The 12,926-nt window shown below is 41.3% G+C and overlaps 1 protein-coding gene across 3 annotated transcripts in view; it reads left to right on the top strand.

Annotated features, from left to right (window-relative positions):
- Window positions 1-12,926, top strand: part of PKN1 (protein kinase N1) — a 90,527-nt gene that overhangs the window by 61,135 nt on the left and 16,466 nt on the right. For all 3 annotated transcript variants that reach the window (XM_032209893.1, XM_032209891.1, XM_032209892.1), the window contains exons 3-9: window positions 5,619-5,764; window positions 8,106-8,235; window positions 8,839-8,984; window positions 9,885-10,098; window positions 10,464-10,664; window positions 10,829-10,938; window positions 11,701-11,844. In XM_032209893.1, coding sequence (XP_032065784.1) covers window positions 5,619-5,764; window positions 8,106-8,235; window positions 8,839-8,984; window positions 9,885-10,098; window positions 10,464-10,664; window positions 10,829-10,938; window positions 11,701-11,844 — 1,091 coding nt within the window. The remainder of the gene's footprint in view (window positions 1-5,618; window positions 5,765-8,105; window positions 8,236-8,838; window positions 8,985-9,884; window positions 10,099-10,463; window positions 10,665-10,828; window positions 10,939-11,700; window positions 11,845-12,926) is intronic.

The raw sequence follows: 12,926 nt of genomic DNA on the forward strand, positions 1-12,926 counted from the left end.
GCAAGGCAAGAACTGTGCTGTACAAAACTAGGACTGCATCATATGTAGAAGCTGCTGAGACTTTATCAAAGAGGAAGTGGCTGCTATTGTACCTGATTCCAGTCTAAAATACATGCCACAAAATGGAGGAGGAGAGAAGTTCAGAGACTCAACAGCTGGAGTAGAAAGAGTTTGGTACATGGGTGTGGCAATTTCCTCTTCACTGGTGGAAAAAATAGTAATGATTTTGGGCCCAAACCTCAGAACTCCTGTAAACAAAAACAAGAAACACTCCACTGAACTTTATAACCTTTGGGGAAATCCTGCTGTGGTATATTCTATGCACCTACAGCAGTTGAGAGGAGAGAATTCTAACTAATGCTTGACCATGACTCCATTTACTCCCACAAATTTTGGTATGATGTTGTTGACAACACAGTGCATATTCTGTAGGATTACCTATCCTAGAGTCATGCCATAGCTTAAAAGATATGAGTTGTTCCTTAAAACAACTCTGGCTTAAAAGATATGAGTTGTTCCTTTTCTTTAATCAAGACTCTGGTAGCACTTTTTTGAGTAACACATGTTGTTGAAAGTCATAAGCTTTTGGGAGCTACAGTTCACATCAGCAGCTGCCCTTCACTGTTGAAATGAGCTATATATCCCCCAAAAGCCCTTTTTAAAAACATTTTTATCTTGCCCTTAATACTTTATAAGTAACTCAAGGTGACGAACATACATAATAATGTACTGCTTCCTATTTTCCCCACAACAACAACCCTGAGAGGTGGATTGGACTGAGAGACAGAGAGAATGGCCCAAAGTCATTCAGCTGGCTTTTATGCCTAAAGCAGGACTAGAATTCACAACCTCCTAGTTTCTAGCCAGCACCTTAAGAATTACACCATATTTACACTTTTCAATAAAATTTGTTAATTGGAAAACGCACTATAGTGGGACCTCGGGTGCTGACCATAATCCGTTCCAGGACTTTGGTTGGCACCCGATTTGGTTGTGACCAAAAGCAAGACTGACTATGCATGCGTGCACACCAAAAATAGAAATGGCGTGGAAGGGGAAATCGCTGCGGCAGGGAAAATCACAGCTGTGTTATTCGGCACCCGAGGATGCGTTTGTCACCTGAGTGAAACATTTAGCGGATTTCTCGGTCCGCTAAATTGTTTGTGGTCTGAGCCGTTCGGGACCCAAAGTCCCACTGTACCAGGTTCCCTTTGATTTTTTTTCTACCAGAGGCTACCATGATTCTCTTCCTCTAATGTCTAGAACAGGAAGCTGCTTTTATTTAAAAGTTTTGTTCTAGTTGGCTTCCTTTACTATACAGCAAGTACCCTAACTACCAAGCAGTAAATACCAAGCCATTCTGCCAGTCTTTCTTAAGAATAAGCATCTAATTTCATAGTTAGATTTTTCCTCAGGAAATCAAAAGGACAGAAAACATTAGTTCTGACATTTATGACCTTACTACTGTCTAATGCCGGATCCACAAAATATCGTCTAGGATCCAAAATGTACAGAGATAGAATATAAATTATATAAATGCTCTAATAGTGGTGCCCACAGAATGTAGATAGTATATGTGTTATAAAAACCCTTTCTTCATGGTTTTATTTATTACTTAGTTAGCTGGCCTGCGACCTGAGCCTCTCTGAAGCTGGAGAGCGCTGGGGCGATCCACTGTGGATCCCCGGTCCTTCGGAGTCCTAACCGGGCGGCAAAGTGCGAAGGCCTCTCCATGCACTCTGATCGGTGCGGAGGCTTCCTTCCCTCTTGCGCGACCGTCTGGCCGCTTGGGGAGTGCGCGCGTGCTAGCAGGGCAGCAAGGCCTTCACTAGCAGCGCTGAGCACATTGGAGGAGAGATGCAGCGCTGGATCTTCTTGGTGAGATGGAAATTGCTAGAGAAAAATGCTAGAGAAAACCTACACTAGTAAAACCTCTAGATTTCCAAAGTGAGGGAGAGTCAGAAAACACTCCTTCTGGGCTGGAGTCTGAGGTTAATTTGGGGGAGCAAGAGGAGGATCAGAGGCGTGGCTTCAAAATATTTTCCTCAGACTCCAGGGCAAAAGGGCTGGGTTAATACCCAACAATGTTACTCCTCCCACACCTCACTCTGGAAACTATATATGTTATAAAAACCCTTTCTTCATGGTTTTATTTATTACTTAGTTATTAATCCAATTTATATTGCTACCTATCTGTCCGAGAAACTCTGTAAGGCAGACAGAGTAAAAACTGAGAATTCCATTAAACCTCAAAATAAAATAATACTAGGTTGATTGAATCTTACCATTTTTTCTTGTGGCTTCATTGGAAATGTATTCTTCAGTTGAGAAAATAGTGTGATAAATCCTATTGCTAGATTTGACATATTTCCATTGTTTATCTTTTTACACTTAATGAAATAATAACATGTTCTGTTTGTCTCTCAGTTCATCACTTTCAAGTAAAATATGTCCTGCATTAAGTCCTTTTCATTCAGGTAGGGCTCTTTCTCTACACTAATAAGATGCAGCTGCTTTGTAACCGGCATTACCTGTTTTATGGAATTGTATTTGCGAAGGCCTATGATTTAAACCAGGACATTTGGTTTTATGAGAGCCAGTTTGGCTGTAGTAGTTAAATATACCAAGCTAGAAAGCAGGAGACTTATGAGTTCTAGGACTCCCTAAGGCAGGAAGTCAGTAGGATGGCTTTGGGCCAATTTTTCACTTTCAGTTCTAGGAGGAAGGCAGCATCAAACCACTTCTGAAAATGTTGCCAATAGTGTTGCATGGACTTGTTCATTTTGACTAACTCCAGGCACAGAAACACAAAATCATCTTTTATGTGATACTGGTATATTGTTAGTCACAAGATAGAGCATACTAAGAAATCTGACCATTGTTCGTAGCAGATCTTCCTTCTGTCTTTCAAGGCTACTCCCTCTGTCCTCCACACATATTTTAATTTTATGCCTTATACCGTATATACTCGAGTATAGGCCGACCCGAATATAAGCCGAGGCACCTAATTTTACCACAAAAAACTGGAAAAGTTATTGACTCGAGTATAAGCCTAGGGTGGGAAATGCAGCAGCTACCGGTAAATTTCAAAAATAAAAATAGATACCAATAATGTTTTTGAATATTTATTTCAAAGAAAAACAGTAAACTAGCGGTGTATTCAATGAAATACTTCACTCACCTCATGATGCTGATGTCCCGCTGTGATGATAATGTCCCGTGCAGCCGCGGGAGCGATGTCCCGCCTCCTATGACACACGGCACAGTGATTCCTATCATTGGATCACTGTACCAGAGGAGGTGGGACATCGCTATGTGGCTGCTTGCCATAACAAGGAGGAGGTGGGACATCGTTGCAGAGCGGCAGGAGGGGGAGGAAGGGGAATCGTAAGACAGCCCTGCATTACATTAGAACGTGAGGAGGGGGGATGGTGCGGTGCGCGCTGCGCGGCAAACTGACACAGAGGGAGGGGAAACTCACAGGGGCACTGGGCCATTCACGAGTGTCACCCAGCGGCATGGCCCCGCCCCTTTTTCTCCTCCATTTCGGGCAAATTTTTCACTGACTCGAGTATAAGCCGAGGCGGCTTTTTTCAGCCCAAAAAGTGGGCTGAAAAACTAGGCTTATACTCGAGTATATACAGTAATTCAGAAGGTTATCAATGTATCTAAAAATACTACTTAAAGTAATATTTTAAAAATAAGGCATAAAACAGCAATTAGCTGTTAAAATAAATGTATAATAAATAAATAAATAAATAAATAAATACATAAATAAATAAATAAATAAATAAATAAATAAAGCTAAAAATAAATGAAAAAATAGGGTACCAAAATCTGTTTTACTAAACTAATGTTCCCAACCAGATTGGTTAACTACTACTCTTATTATCTATAGTGGCCTAGGATTGATAGGCATTGTAATCCTACACATTTAATTCTATGGCTATGAAAGAATATATAAAACACTTTCTACATTTTAGACGTAAAAATCATTCAAAAATTTCCTGAAGCCTCTGGAGGGCGAAAAACGTGCAAACCGGAAGTTGAGGAACAGACTTCCGCTTTGGACATTGGACTGTTTTTCACCCTCCAGAGGCTTCAGGGAAGCCTCCTGAAGCCTAAGGAGGGAGAAAAGTGGCCCAATTGACAACCTGGAAATCTGTTCCCAAACTTCGGGTTTATGTGTTGGGCTGTTTTTTGCCCTCCTCAGGCTCTTAGAAAGCCTCTGGAGCAGGGGTGGGTTTCAACCGATTCGTGGCGGTCCCTGCGAACCGGTTTGTCGCCGAACCCGGAAGTAAGTAACTTCTGGGAATGGCGAAGGGCGCGCCCGCCCGCCCGCGGTCCTTACCCGGTTTTGACAAGTTCTGCGCTTCCACGCATGCACAGGACGCATACAGTCCAGGAGCAGCTGGAGCGTCGCGCAGAACCGGTTGGAACGGGGCAAGAAACCCACCCCTGCTCTGGAGCCTGGGGAGAGCAAAAAACAGACCTATCGGGCCCACTGGAACTCAGAAAATAGGCCGTTTCTGGCCTCCAAAGAAACAGGGGAGGTCGTTTTTGCCCTCTCAGGCTCCTAAAAAGCCTCTGGAGCCTGGGGAGGCTGAAAAACAGACCTACTGGGCCCATCAGAAGTTGGAAAACGTTTCTGGCCTCTGGAGGGCCTCCAAGAAAGCCGTCTGCAAGGCAGCGGGGGGAGGGTCACATGTGCATGCACAGGGGGTATGGCACATGGGGGCATTAAATTATGGGGGTGGACATGCAAGCACGCGTGAGGTTTTGGTACCCGAGGCGAAAAAGGTTCAGCATCACTGAACTAGAGTATTTTCAAAATATATTAAATTATTTCTCCAAATAAATTGGATAGACTTGTGACTTCTTCTCTTAAGTTATTGTGTTTACTTACATTTCTTTCCTACCTAGTTAAGTGATTGAACTACCCAAAACTTTGCAGATGATAGAACATTCCTTGATGGACATTCTAACATTCAAACCCAAGAGAGCAAAAGCCAGATATTGGGGTGGAAAGGAAGGATGATCAAGTAAGAGATCAACTAGAAAGTGTTAATGGGGAAAAGAGGGGAAAAAGGAATGAAAAGAATGTTAAAAGAGTAGTTCAAAAGCAGGAGAAAAGCACTATCTCTGACAGAAGCAGTTATGTTAATTAAGTAATCAAGATTTAGTCCCTGTTCACAAAATGCAACTAAGAAGAGGGAGATTCTACTCTACATTGGCTGGTTTTTTTTATAATAAATTGAAATAATTACTCTCTCGCCAATATTTGGTGATGGATTAACACAAAAGGAAATTTGTATGACGACCCTGAGGCTACACAAGACTTGTTCAATATAATATAAAAATGCTGAACAGTTTCTGTGAGTTTTTTTTGGTCAATGTATATTTTTGACATTGGTGAATTCCTCCCACCCCAGGATATGGAAGAGAATCGGAGAGAAATATGTTTCTTTCCCATATCTCAAGTGTCCCTGACCCAGAGAACCTTCCATTCCTCTAGACTTGTGACACCCTCTCCTTACTTTCTGTTCAAAAATTCTGATGGTTCTTTTTTAGGATGTGCATCCTGCTAATATTCATGTCTGTAATTGATCCCTTTTTAGATGCCCCACAATCACCAGGCAGCTTGAGTCGATCAACAGCTACCAAAAGTCGTATTGCTGGTCTGGAAAAGCAGCTCAACATTGAGTTGAAGGTGAAGCAGGGTGCAGAGAATATGATCCAGATGTACGCCAATGGTGCTGCCAAAGTATGTTTGTTTTTGTCTCCACTGTCGTCCTTCTCTAAGCAAAGGCATTTTTTGCCACTTTACATATTCTCACGCAATATTTCTGCCGATACAAAAGAAATATCTGCGTCACTTCCTTCAATCTGATAAAGAATCTGATTACCCATCTAAGTCAGTGTTGCCTGTTTTGCTAGGCCCATTTTCTTAAAAATATTAAGAAGGTTTTTTCCAAATCAAAGCAACCAAGAAATGTTTAAATAAGAATTTATATGAGTATTCCTGGTTTCCCTTACATTTTTTCTCTCTGCAAAGTAACAAACTAGTGTGTTGATTTCCAAAGTTTCTTAGATAAATCATAGAATTATCTCTATGTTAATGCTCAATATATCTCCCATTAGAAACCTTTGGAATGCACTGTTCTAAAATGTTTAAACAGTTTGTATCACAAGAACAAGCAGCTTCTGATAACTGCTACTTCAAGACGTTCAAGTTACCTTGAAGTAGTACATTCCCTTGCTTTGCAAATAGAAACAAAAATAGCACAACATTCTCTTGAGGAAGAGAAAAAACCTCATTTGGGGATTAAGCTCATTTGGGGGTTAACCCTCTATGGTTTAGCTGGAAGAAACTTAGCAGGCCAACTCCCTCCTGTGAGTCACCCTCAGTTCAAAAAGTTCTGGAAAAATGCTTCTTTAAAACATGAAAAGAAATGGCGCGGCACATGACTTAGCAAATCATGGTCTAAATTTCATATATAATTAATCCTATACCATATGCTGATCCCGAAGGCAAATATTGATTGAATTACATACATACAGGTTTTGGCGTATTCGGATCTTTTCCCGTGTAAGATTGAGAGTATATTGGTGACGTTTCGACGAAGTCCCACTCGTCATCCTCAGGCTGGTGTCTTCAGCCTTGGGCCTGTGCGAGCAAAAAAAATATGTATATATGCTGGTCTTATTGTATTCGGGTCTTTTCCCGTGTAAGATTGAGATTGTCTTGGCAACGTTTCGGTGAGATCTCATTCCCATCTTCAGACTGGTGTTTTCGGCTTAAAGCATGGTCGGAGCTGCTGTCTTTCTATAAATCTTGGTGTGTGTGTGTGTGGGGGGGGGTGCTGGCTTTGTTTCAGTAAGTGGATTGATTGGCTATGTGGTTGTATCATGATTGGTAGATTGGTGCTGATTGGTGCTGATTGGTGCTGGCTGTGTGTCCGTTGTTGTTTTGTGTTGTAACAGCCTAGGTGGTGGGTGGGACTCGTTTGTTGACTAGGGCTGGTTTCCAGATGTCTGGTAGGCAGGAGGTATCGTCATGTTTATTCATGTTGTGGGGGTGTTTCTCTATTTCAATAGCTTCCATAATTATTCTCTTGTTGAAGTGTTCAGTTTTGGAGATTAATTTGGTTCCTTCAAAATTAATTTCATGTCCTGTAGCTTTAAAGTGCTGGAAAAGGGAGGAAGTTTTTTCCTTTTTTCTTACTGCGTTCTTGTGTTCTGCGATGCGTGCATTTATTCTCCTGTTTGTTTGTCCTATGTATGTTGCAAATATATAGGACATACCATGCAAAATCTGCCCTGCATTTTGCAGTTACGGTTTCTCATAATTTGAGAAACTGCTTCTGAATTATGAAGTGTTCTTTAAAAAAAGAATTATTTTGGAAACAATTTTGGTTGAAAAAATAGACAGTTCTTGTAATTAACTGAAAACCCAATAGAATTCTTGTAGTCCTACTCCTCTAGCAACATACGGGGGATAACAGTTTCAGTCCCCAGGTTTGGGAAGTGATTATTTATTTATTTAATCATCCATTTGTCACATGACTCAGGATGGAGTCCAACATGAAAGAACAATGATACATTCAATAAAACCATGTAATAAAATAGATCAAAAAAGCCCCAGAATATGTTATATACTGTAGACACATGAAGTGCCAGGGGAAAAAGAAAATCATCCAGTGGGTCATACTGGTCACAGACCCAATGCTGAAAGGGGGAAAACTAGGTTCTTTAACACCTTCTCAAAGGCAGGCAGGGTCAAGGTCAGCTAGATCTCAATGAGAATGCTGTTCCAATGGCCAGGAGCAACAACAGAGAAAGCATAGGGCCTGGGTCCAGCCAGATTGATTGATTGCATTTTGTAAGACGGCCCAACTCTTGCTGGATGGGCAGATTTGATGAGAGATCATTATTGGAGATAATAATTGTTAACACTCTGGAAGGCAGTCCAGTTAGTTCTATGTGTATTCTTATAGCTTCTGTCTGTCTTAAATCTATTGCCAGCTACATTGGTTTTGCTGTGATTTTCAATACTTTTCTTCTGTTGGAGAGAATTCAATCCACCCCTTTGGTCTTCTGTCTAGGATCGGAAGTTGCTGCAGACAGCCCAGCAAATGCTACAAGACGGCAAAACCAAGATAAATATTATCCGCATGCAGATTCGCAAGGCTGTGCAAGCTGATGAGGTGCAGCTGAATATGGAAGATGGGCAAGGTGAAGGAGAGAATGAAGAAGAAGAAACCTCTGTTTGCTGCAAGCTCTGTTTATGCTATAGCCAGGCTGTAACTTCAGAAAGGCCAATGTCCCTGTTGTCCTCTCAAACCCTTCAGAAACTGGGAAATTGTTTTTGGAACGGTTTAAAGTCCAGTCTTTTCCTCTGGAGCTACGTACATGTTAGGCACAAAGGGATCTGTCATTCTTTTAAGGGGAGGTGTCCCTTTTTGGATAAAATTTAAGGCATGTCAAAGGCACAAAATGGTTGCTGTGGTAGGTGGGTAATCACAATACATCCATCAATGTTTATATCCTATCAGTGAGGCTGTTCTCTATATTTTCTCCAGTTCCCCCCATCCTTGGATGTTCCTTTGCTCTTAATTGTAGGCAAATTGTCTTACTTCCAATAGAGGGCTGGAGTATATTCTTCCAGCATGTTTAATTCCTAAAGAATGCCTCCTGAATTTACAAAGGGATGGGGGATATTCTGGGAAAAATATATTTAACGCTGGCACTGAACTAGGGAAATTGTGGGTACCATGTCAGGGCCCTGATGCTAAGCATACAAATGGAGATAGACTGACTTTTTAATGTTCCTTGCAGGGAACACAGATCTAAGCGCCATAGAATTGAGAATTGAGGAGCTTCGCCATCATTTCCAAGTAGAATATGCTGTATGTGAGGGTGCCAAAAACGCCCTGCGTCTTTTGAGCTCCAGCAAAGTTCAGGATCGTCATGCTATTTCTGAGGTAATGGTGCATTTTCCTTGGTTGATATAAAGATATACAAAATGATTGAAGAAATGAAGCCCTAAGCAATTCAGTGCTGCTGTAAATTATGTGAGTTTGAAATAACCTAAACTTTTTTTTTCCAATTATGCCCTTTTGTGACATATATTTGCAACTGTTCCCAGGCTGGTGTTTCTAGATGTCTTGGCATTACAAGTAAGCATTCTCAGTCAGTGTGCATATTGTCTAAACACAACTTCCTGTTCTAGATAAGCCCAGTGGTCTTTAGACTAAGCACTTTTGGATGGAATCTTAAAAATCACAATTTAGACAAAAGTTGCATTTGATTAAATTAATATGACTTTCTGATATATTTAATATCTCACTTCCGGCATATTAAAAATTGCAGTTCAAAGACAACATTTGTGCCTGTCCTGGGAGATGGGAAGTCTAGAAACACAAGAAACAAACAAATTTGAAGTGGGTCACAGTTGACATTTTGGAAGGCCACTCAAAGAAAAAGAAAAAAAGCAATCGTTTTTTCTCAAAGAAGTTGTGACATTGTCAGAACATTTACATCTAAATTCTAATAATTGCTGGAGAAGAGTTAAAAAACAAGGCCATCCCATCACATGTTCTGCTCTTATAAATTTCCTATGACCTGCACCGTGGGCATGGGGAGTATTGCACTTTGTTTTCCCTCTTACAAGCTCTGTAGCTGAGAGATGACCTGAAATCCAATAGCCTACTTGCTGAAGAATTAAGGATTGTGTGCCACAGGGTGCTGAGTCTATATTATTGTTAATACGTCAGGCAGACTGTCTTGGTTTAGAAGCTGTGTGGAAATGGAAGGAGAATATAAAATGGGTAATTGCTATACTGAGCTAAATTGGCACCTGATGATCTGGGCCTTTGCTATAGGCACAGACCAAGATGAATGAATCAAGCCAGAAGTTGGATCTTTTGCGATATTCTCTGGAGCAACGCCTGGCTGAACTGCCTGAAGATCATCCCAAGGCCTGCATCATTAAGGAGGAACTCATCTTGGCCTCCTCTCCTACCTTCAGTGCCCGCAATACCACCTCCTACCAGCATAATCAGTATAATACCCTATCAAAGCCATCTCCACTCACAGGTGACTGCACTCCCCCTCCCTGAGGGCATAGGTTGGGCTAATCGATTGCCAGAATGTTTCAGTTTAGTTTTTGACTATGTTTAATTCAACCTGAGCCCTTTAAGAAGGTGATGTAGAAATGAAATTGTAATCGTAATTGTTAATAACAGCAACAATCAGGACATTCTACTTAGTCAGTATCCCCCATTCCATACAGTAGTTGTTTTATCTACCTACTAATCCATTCTTAATGTACCTTCTTTTTTCCATACACAAGTGAGATAATAGGATTTCTTCCCCCAATCTCTTGCTCACACTCTTAAGGCTCAAAGAAAGTATTGTTGTTTTTGTTTCAAACTTTGGTTCTTACAATTTCTTATTGGCAGGGACCCTGGAAGTGCAGTTGTTCGGCTGCAGTGGATTGCTGGAGGTTGTCCCAGGACGTACCCGTGGCTCCACTGTCTGCCTGCCTTGCAACAGTCCTGGTGAAGCCCGGCCTTCGTTCATGAGCCGCAGTGGGCGAGGGCTTTATAATCGCAGTGGTAGTGTAAGCGGCAGGACCACCATCAAATCAGAAGATACCAGCAGTAAGTAGTCCTGAGGTTAATCGGCACTAAAATCAGAGATTTTAGTGATACGTTTTAGTGCTGCATTGATGTTAATGCAGTTCAATCAGCTTGAAATGAAATCCTTATATTCAGCTCGCAATCTTATTTTCTCTTTCTCAACATTCCAATTTTTCTTCTCGTAGATGAAGTAAGTGCTGTATTGAAGCTGGACAATGGAGTTGTAGGGCAGACCACTTGGAAATCTATTGGCCTACAAGCTTGGAACCAGGTTTTCACAGTGGAATTAGAAAGGGTACGTGCAAAGATGGTGCCCTTTTAATGGGCTTCAGATAGCAGATCTGTGCTGTATAAACATCTCTCTGCTCATATCTCTGTGGCAAAGAAGGCACATTACTCCTCCAATTTCATGCCATGGTCACATGAGTTATATCTGCTGGGAGAGGAGTTATAGCAATTATTTCATTTTGCATTCTAATTAATGTATTTCATATTTATTAAAGTGCATTTAGGGATGTGGTTGCTCAGTGCCTAAGACGCTGAGCTTGTCGATCATAAGGTTGGCAGTTCAGTGGTTCGAATCCCTAGTGCCATGTAATGGCTCCCATTACTTGTCCCAGTTTCTGCCAAACTAGCAGTTTGAAAGCACGTAAAAATGCAAGTAGAAAAATAGGAACCATTTTTGGTGGGAAGATAATAGCATTCTGTGCGTCTTCGGTGTTTAATCATGTCAGTCACATGACCATGGAAATATCTTCGGACAGCACTGGCTCTTTGGCTTTAAATGGAGATGAGCATCGCCCCCTAGAGTCGGGAATGACTAGCACATATGTGTGAGGTGGAACTTTTACCTTTACCTTAAAGTGCATCTGTTCATAATGATGTTGGTACTTCTGTGTGGTCTTTGAGATCACCATTCTTCAGATAGAGAAATATGGTGAAGTTAACTGATGGTTACGCAATGATTTGGGCCTGTCTGTAGGAGTGGTGAATGTGTTTTGAAGACAGTGACTACTTGCTGCTGATCTTTTTAATGGGTCCCTTCTCTCCATATCAGTCAAGAGAGCTGGAGATTGGTGTCTATTGGCGTGACTACCGCAGTCTCTGTGCCCTGAAATACCTCAAGCTGGAAGATTTTCTGGATAACGAACGCCATGAAATTCACCTGGAACTGGAGCCACAGGGCACTCTGTTAGCAGAGGTAACAAAACAAAACAAAAATTGGCATCAAGCTGTGTGGAAAGCAACTGAATTTTAATACTTAGATTATTCCAGTTGAGTGAGCGGATAGAAATTGTTGAAATCCAAAAAGAGCATAATAGCAACAACATGTCCCAAATATTGTCCTGCAATACTTTTATACAGTGAATGGATTTAAACAATGGCGGCTTTTATATATACAGTAAGTGTTATCTGTACATGTTACGGTTGTGGAGAGAATGAAGGGGGAGTATTATTATCTACATGCTACTGAAAAAGTATTCAGGCATCTTATTTTCCGGTTTCCAGTTCTTGCGTGTGATAATTTCAACTTTAATCCATACGTGCTACGCATTTGCAACACCACATACTTAGCTATAAATCGATTACACAAGTTTTACTTTTTCCCCCCAAAGGGAGTGGAGAGGGGAAGACATGTGGGCCATTAGGAGCCGAGGTGGCGCAGTGGTTAGGTTGCAGTACTGCAGGCCACTTCAGCTGACTGTTATCTGCAGTTCAGCGGTTCTAATCTCACCGGCTCAAGGTTGACTCAGCCTTCCATCCTTCCGAGGTGGGTGAAATGAGGACCCAGACTGTGGGGGCGATATGCTGACTCTGTAAACCTCTTAGAGAGGGCTGAAAGCCCTATGAAGCGGTATATAAATCTAACTGCTATTGCTATTGCTATTAGATGTCATTGGAGTCCCACCAGTCTGGCCAATGACCAAGCATAATGAAACTATAAGAGAAAGCAATGTCTTATGGATCCTAGGATCCAATCTCTACTCAGCTGCTTCATTATAGAATCAGGCATTTGTTATTTAGTTTATTCAGCCTGGAGAGAAAGTCTATCCCTTACCCCCTATTGATACTGCACTGTTTCAAGTGTTAAAAGGATTCTTTATATAAAAACTGTGGTGTGAGATTCTTCAGTTTGTTCACCCAGCCAGTTTGCATCATGCCATATCAGCAAAGAAAAGGGAGCAAGAGTCAAGTGAAAACAAACTGACAAAGCTTTATTTATTTATTTGAATTTATTAGCTGCCCAATTCCAAGGGATTCACCTTATTCCCAGAAGTCAGC

This window comes from Thamnophis elegans, chromosome 2 (genome assembly GCF_009769535.1).
Source record: "Thamnophis elegans isolate rThaEle1 chromosome 2, rThaEle1.pri, whole genome shotgun sequence".
Taxonomy (NCBI): Eukaryota; Metazoa; Chordata; class Lepidosauria; order Squamata; family Colubridae; genus Thamnophis; species Thamnophis elegans.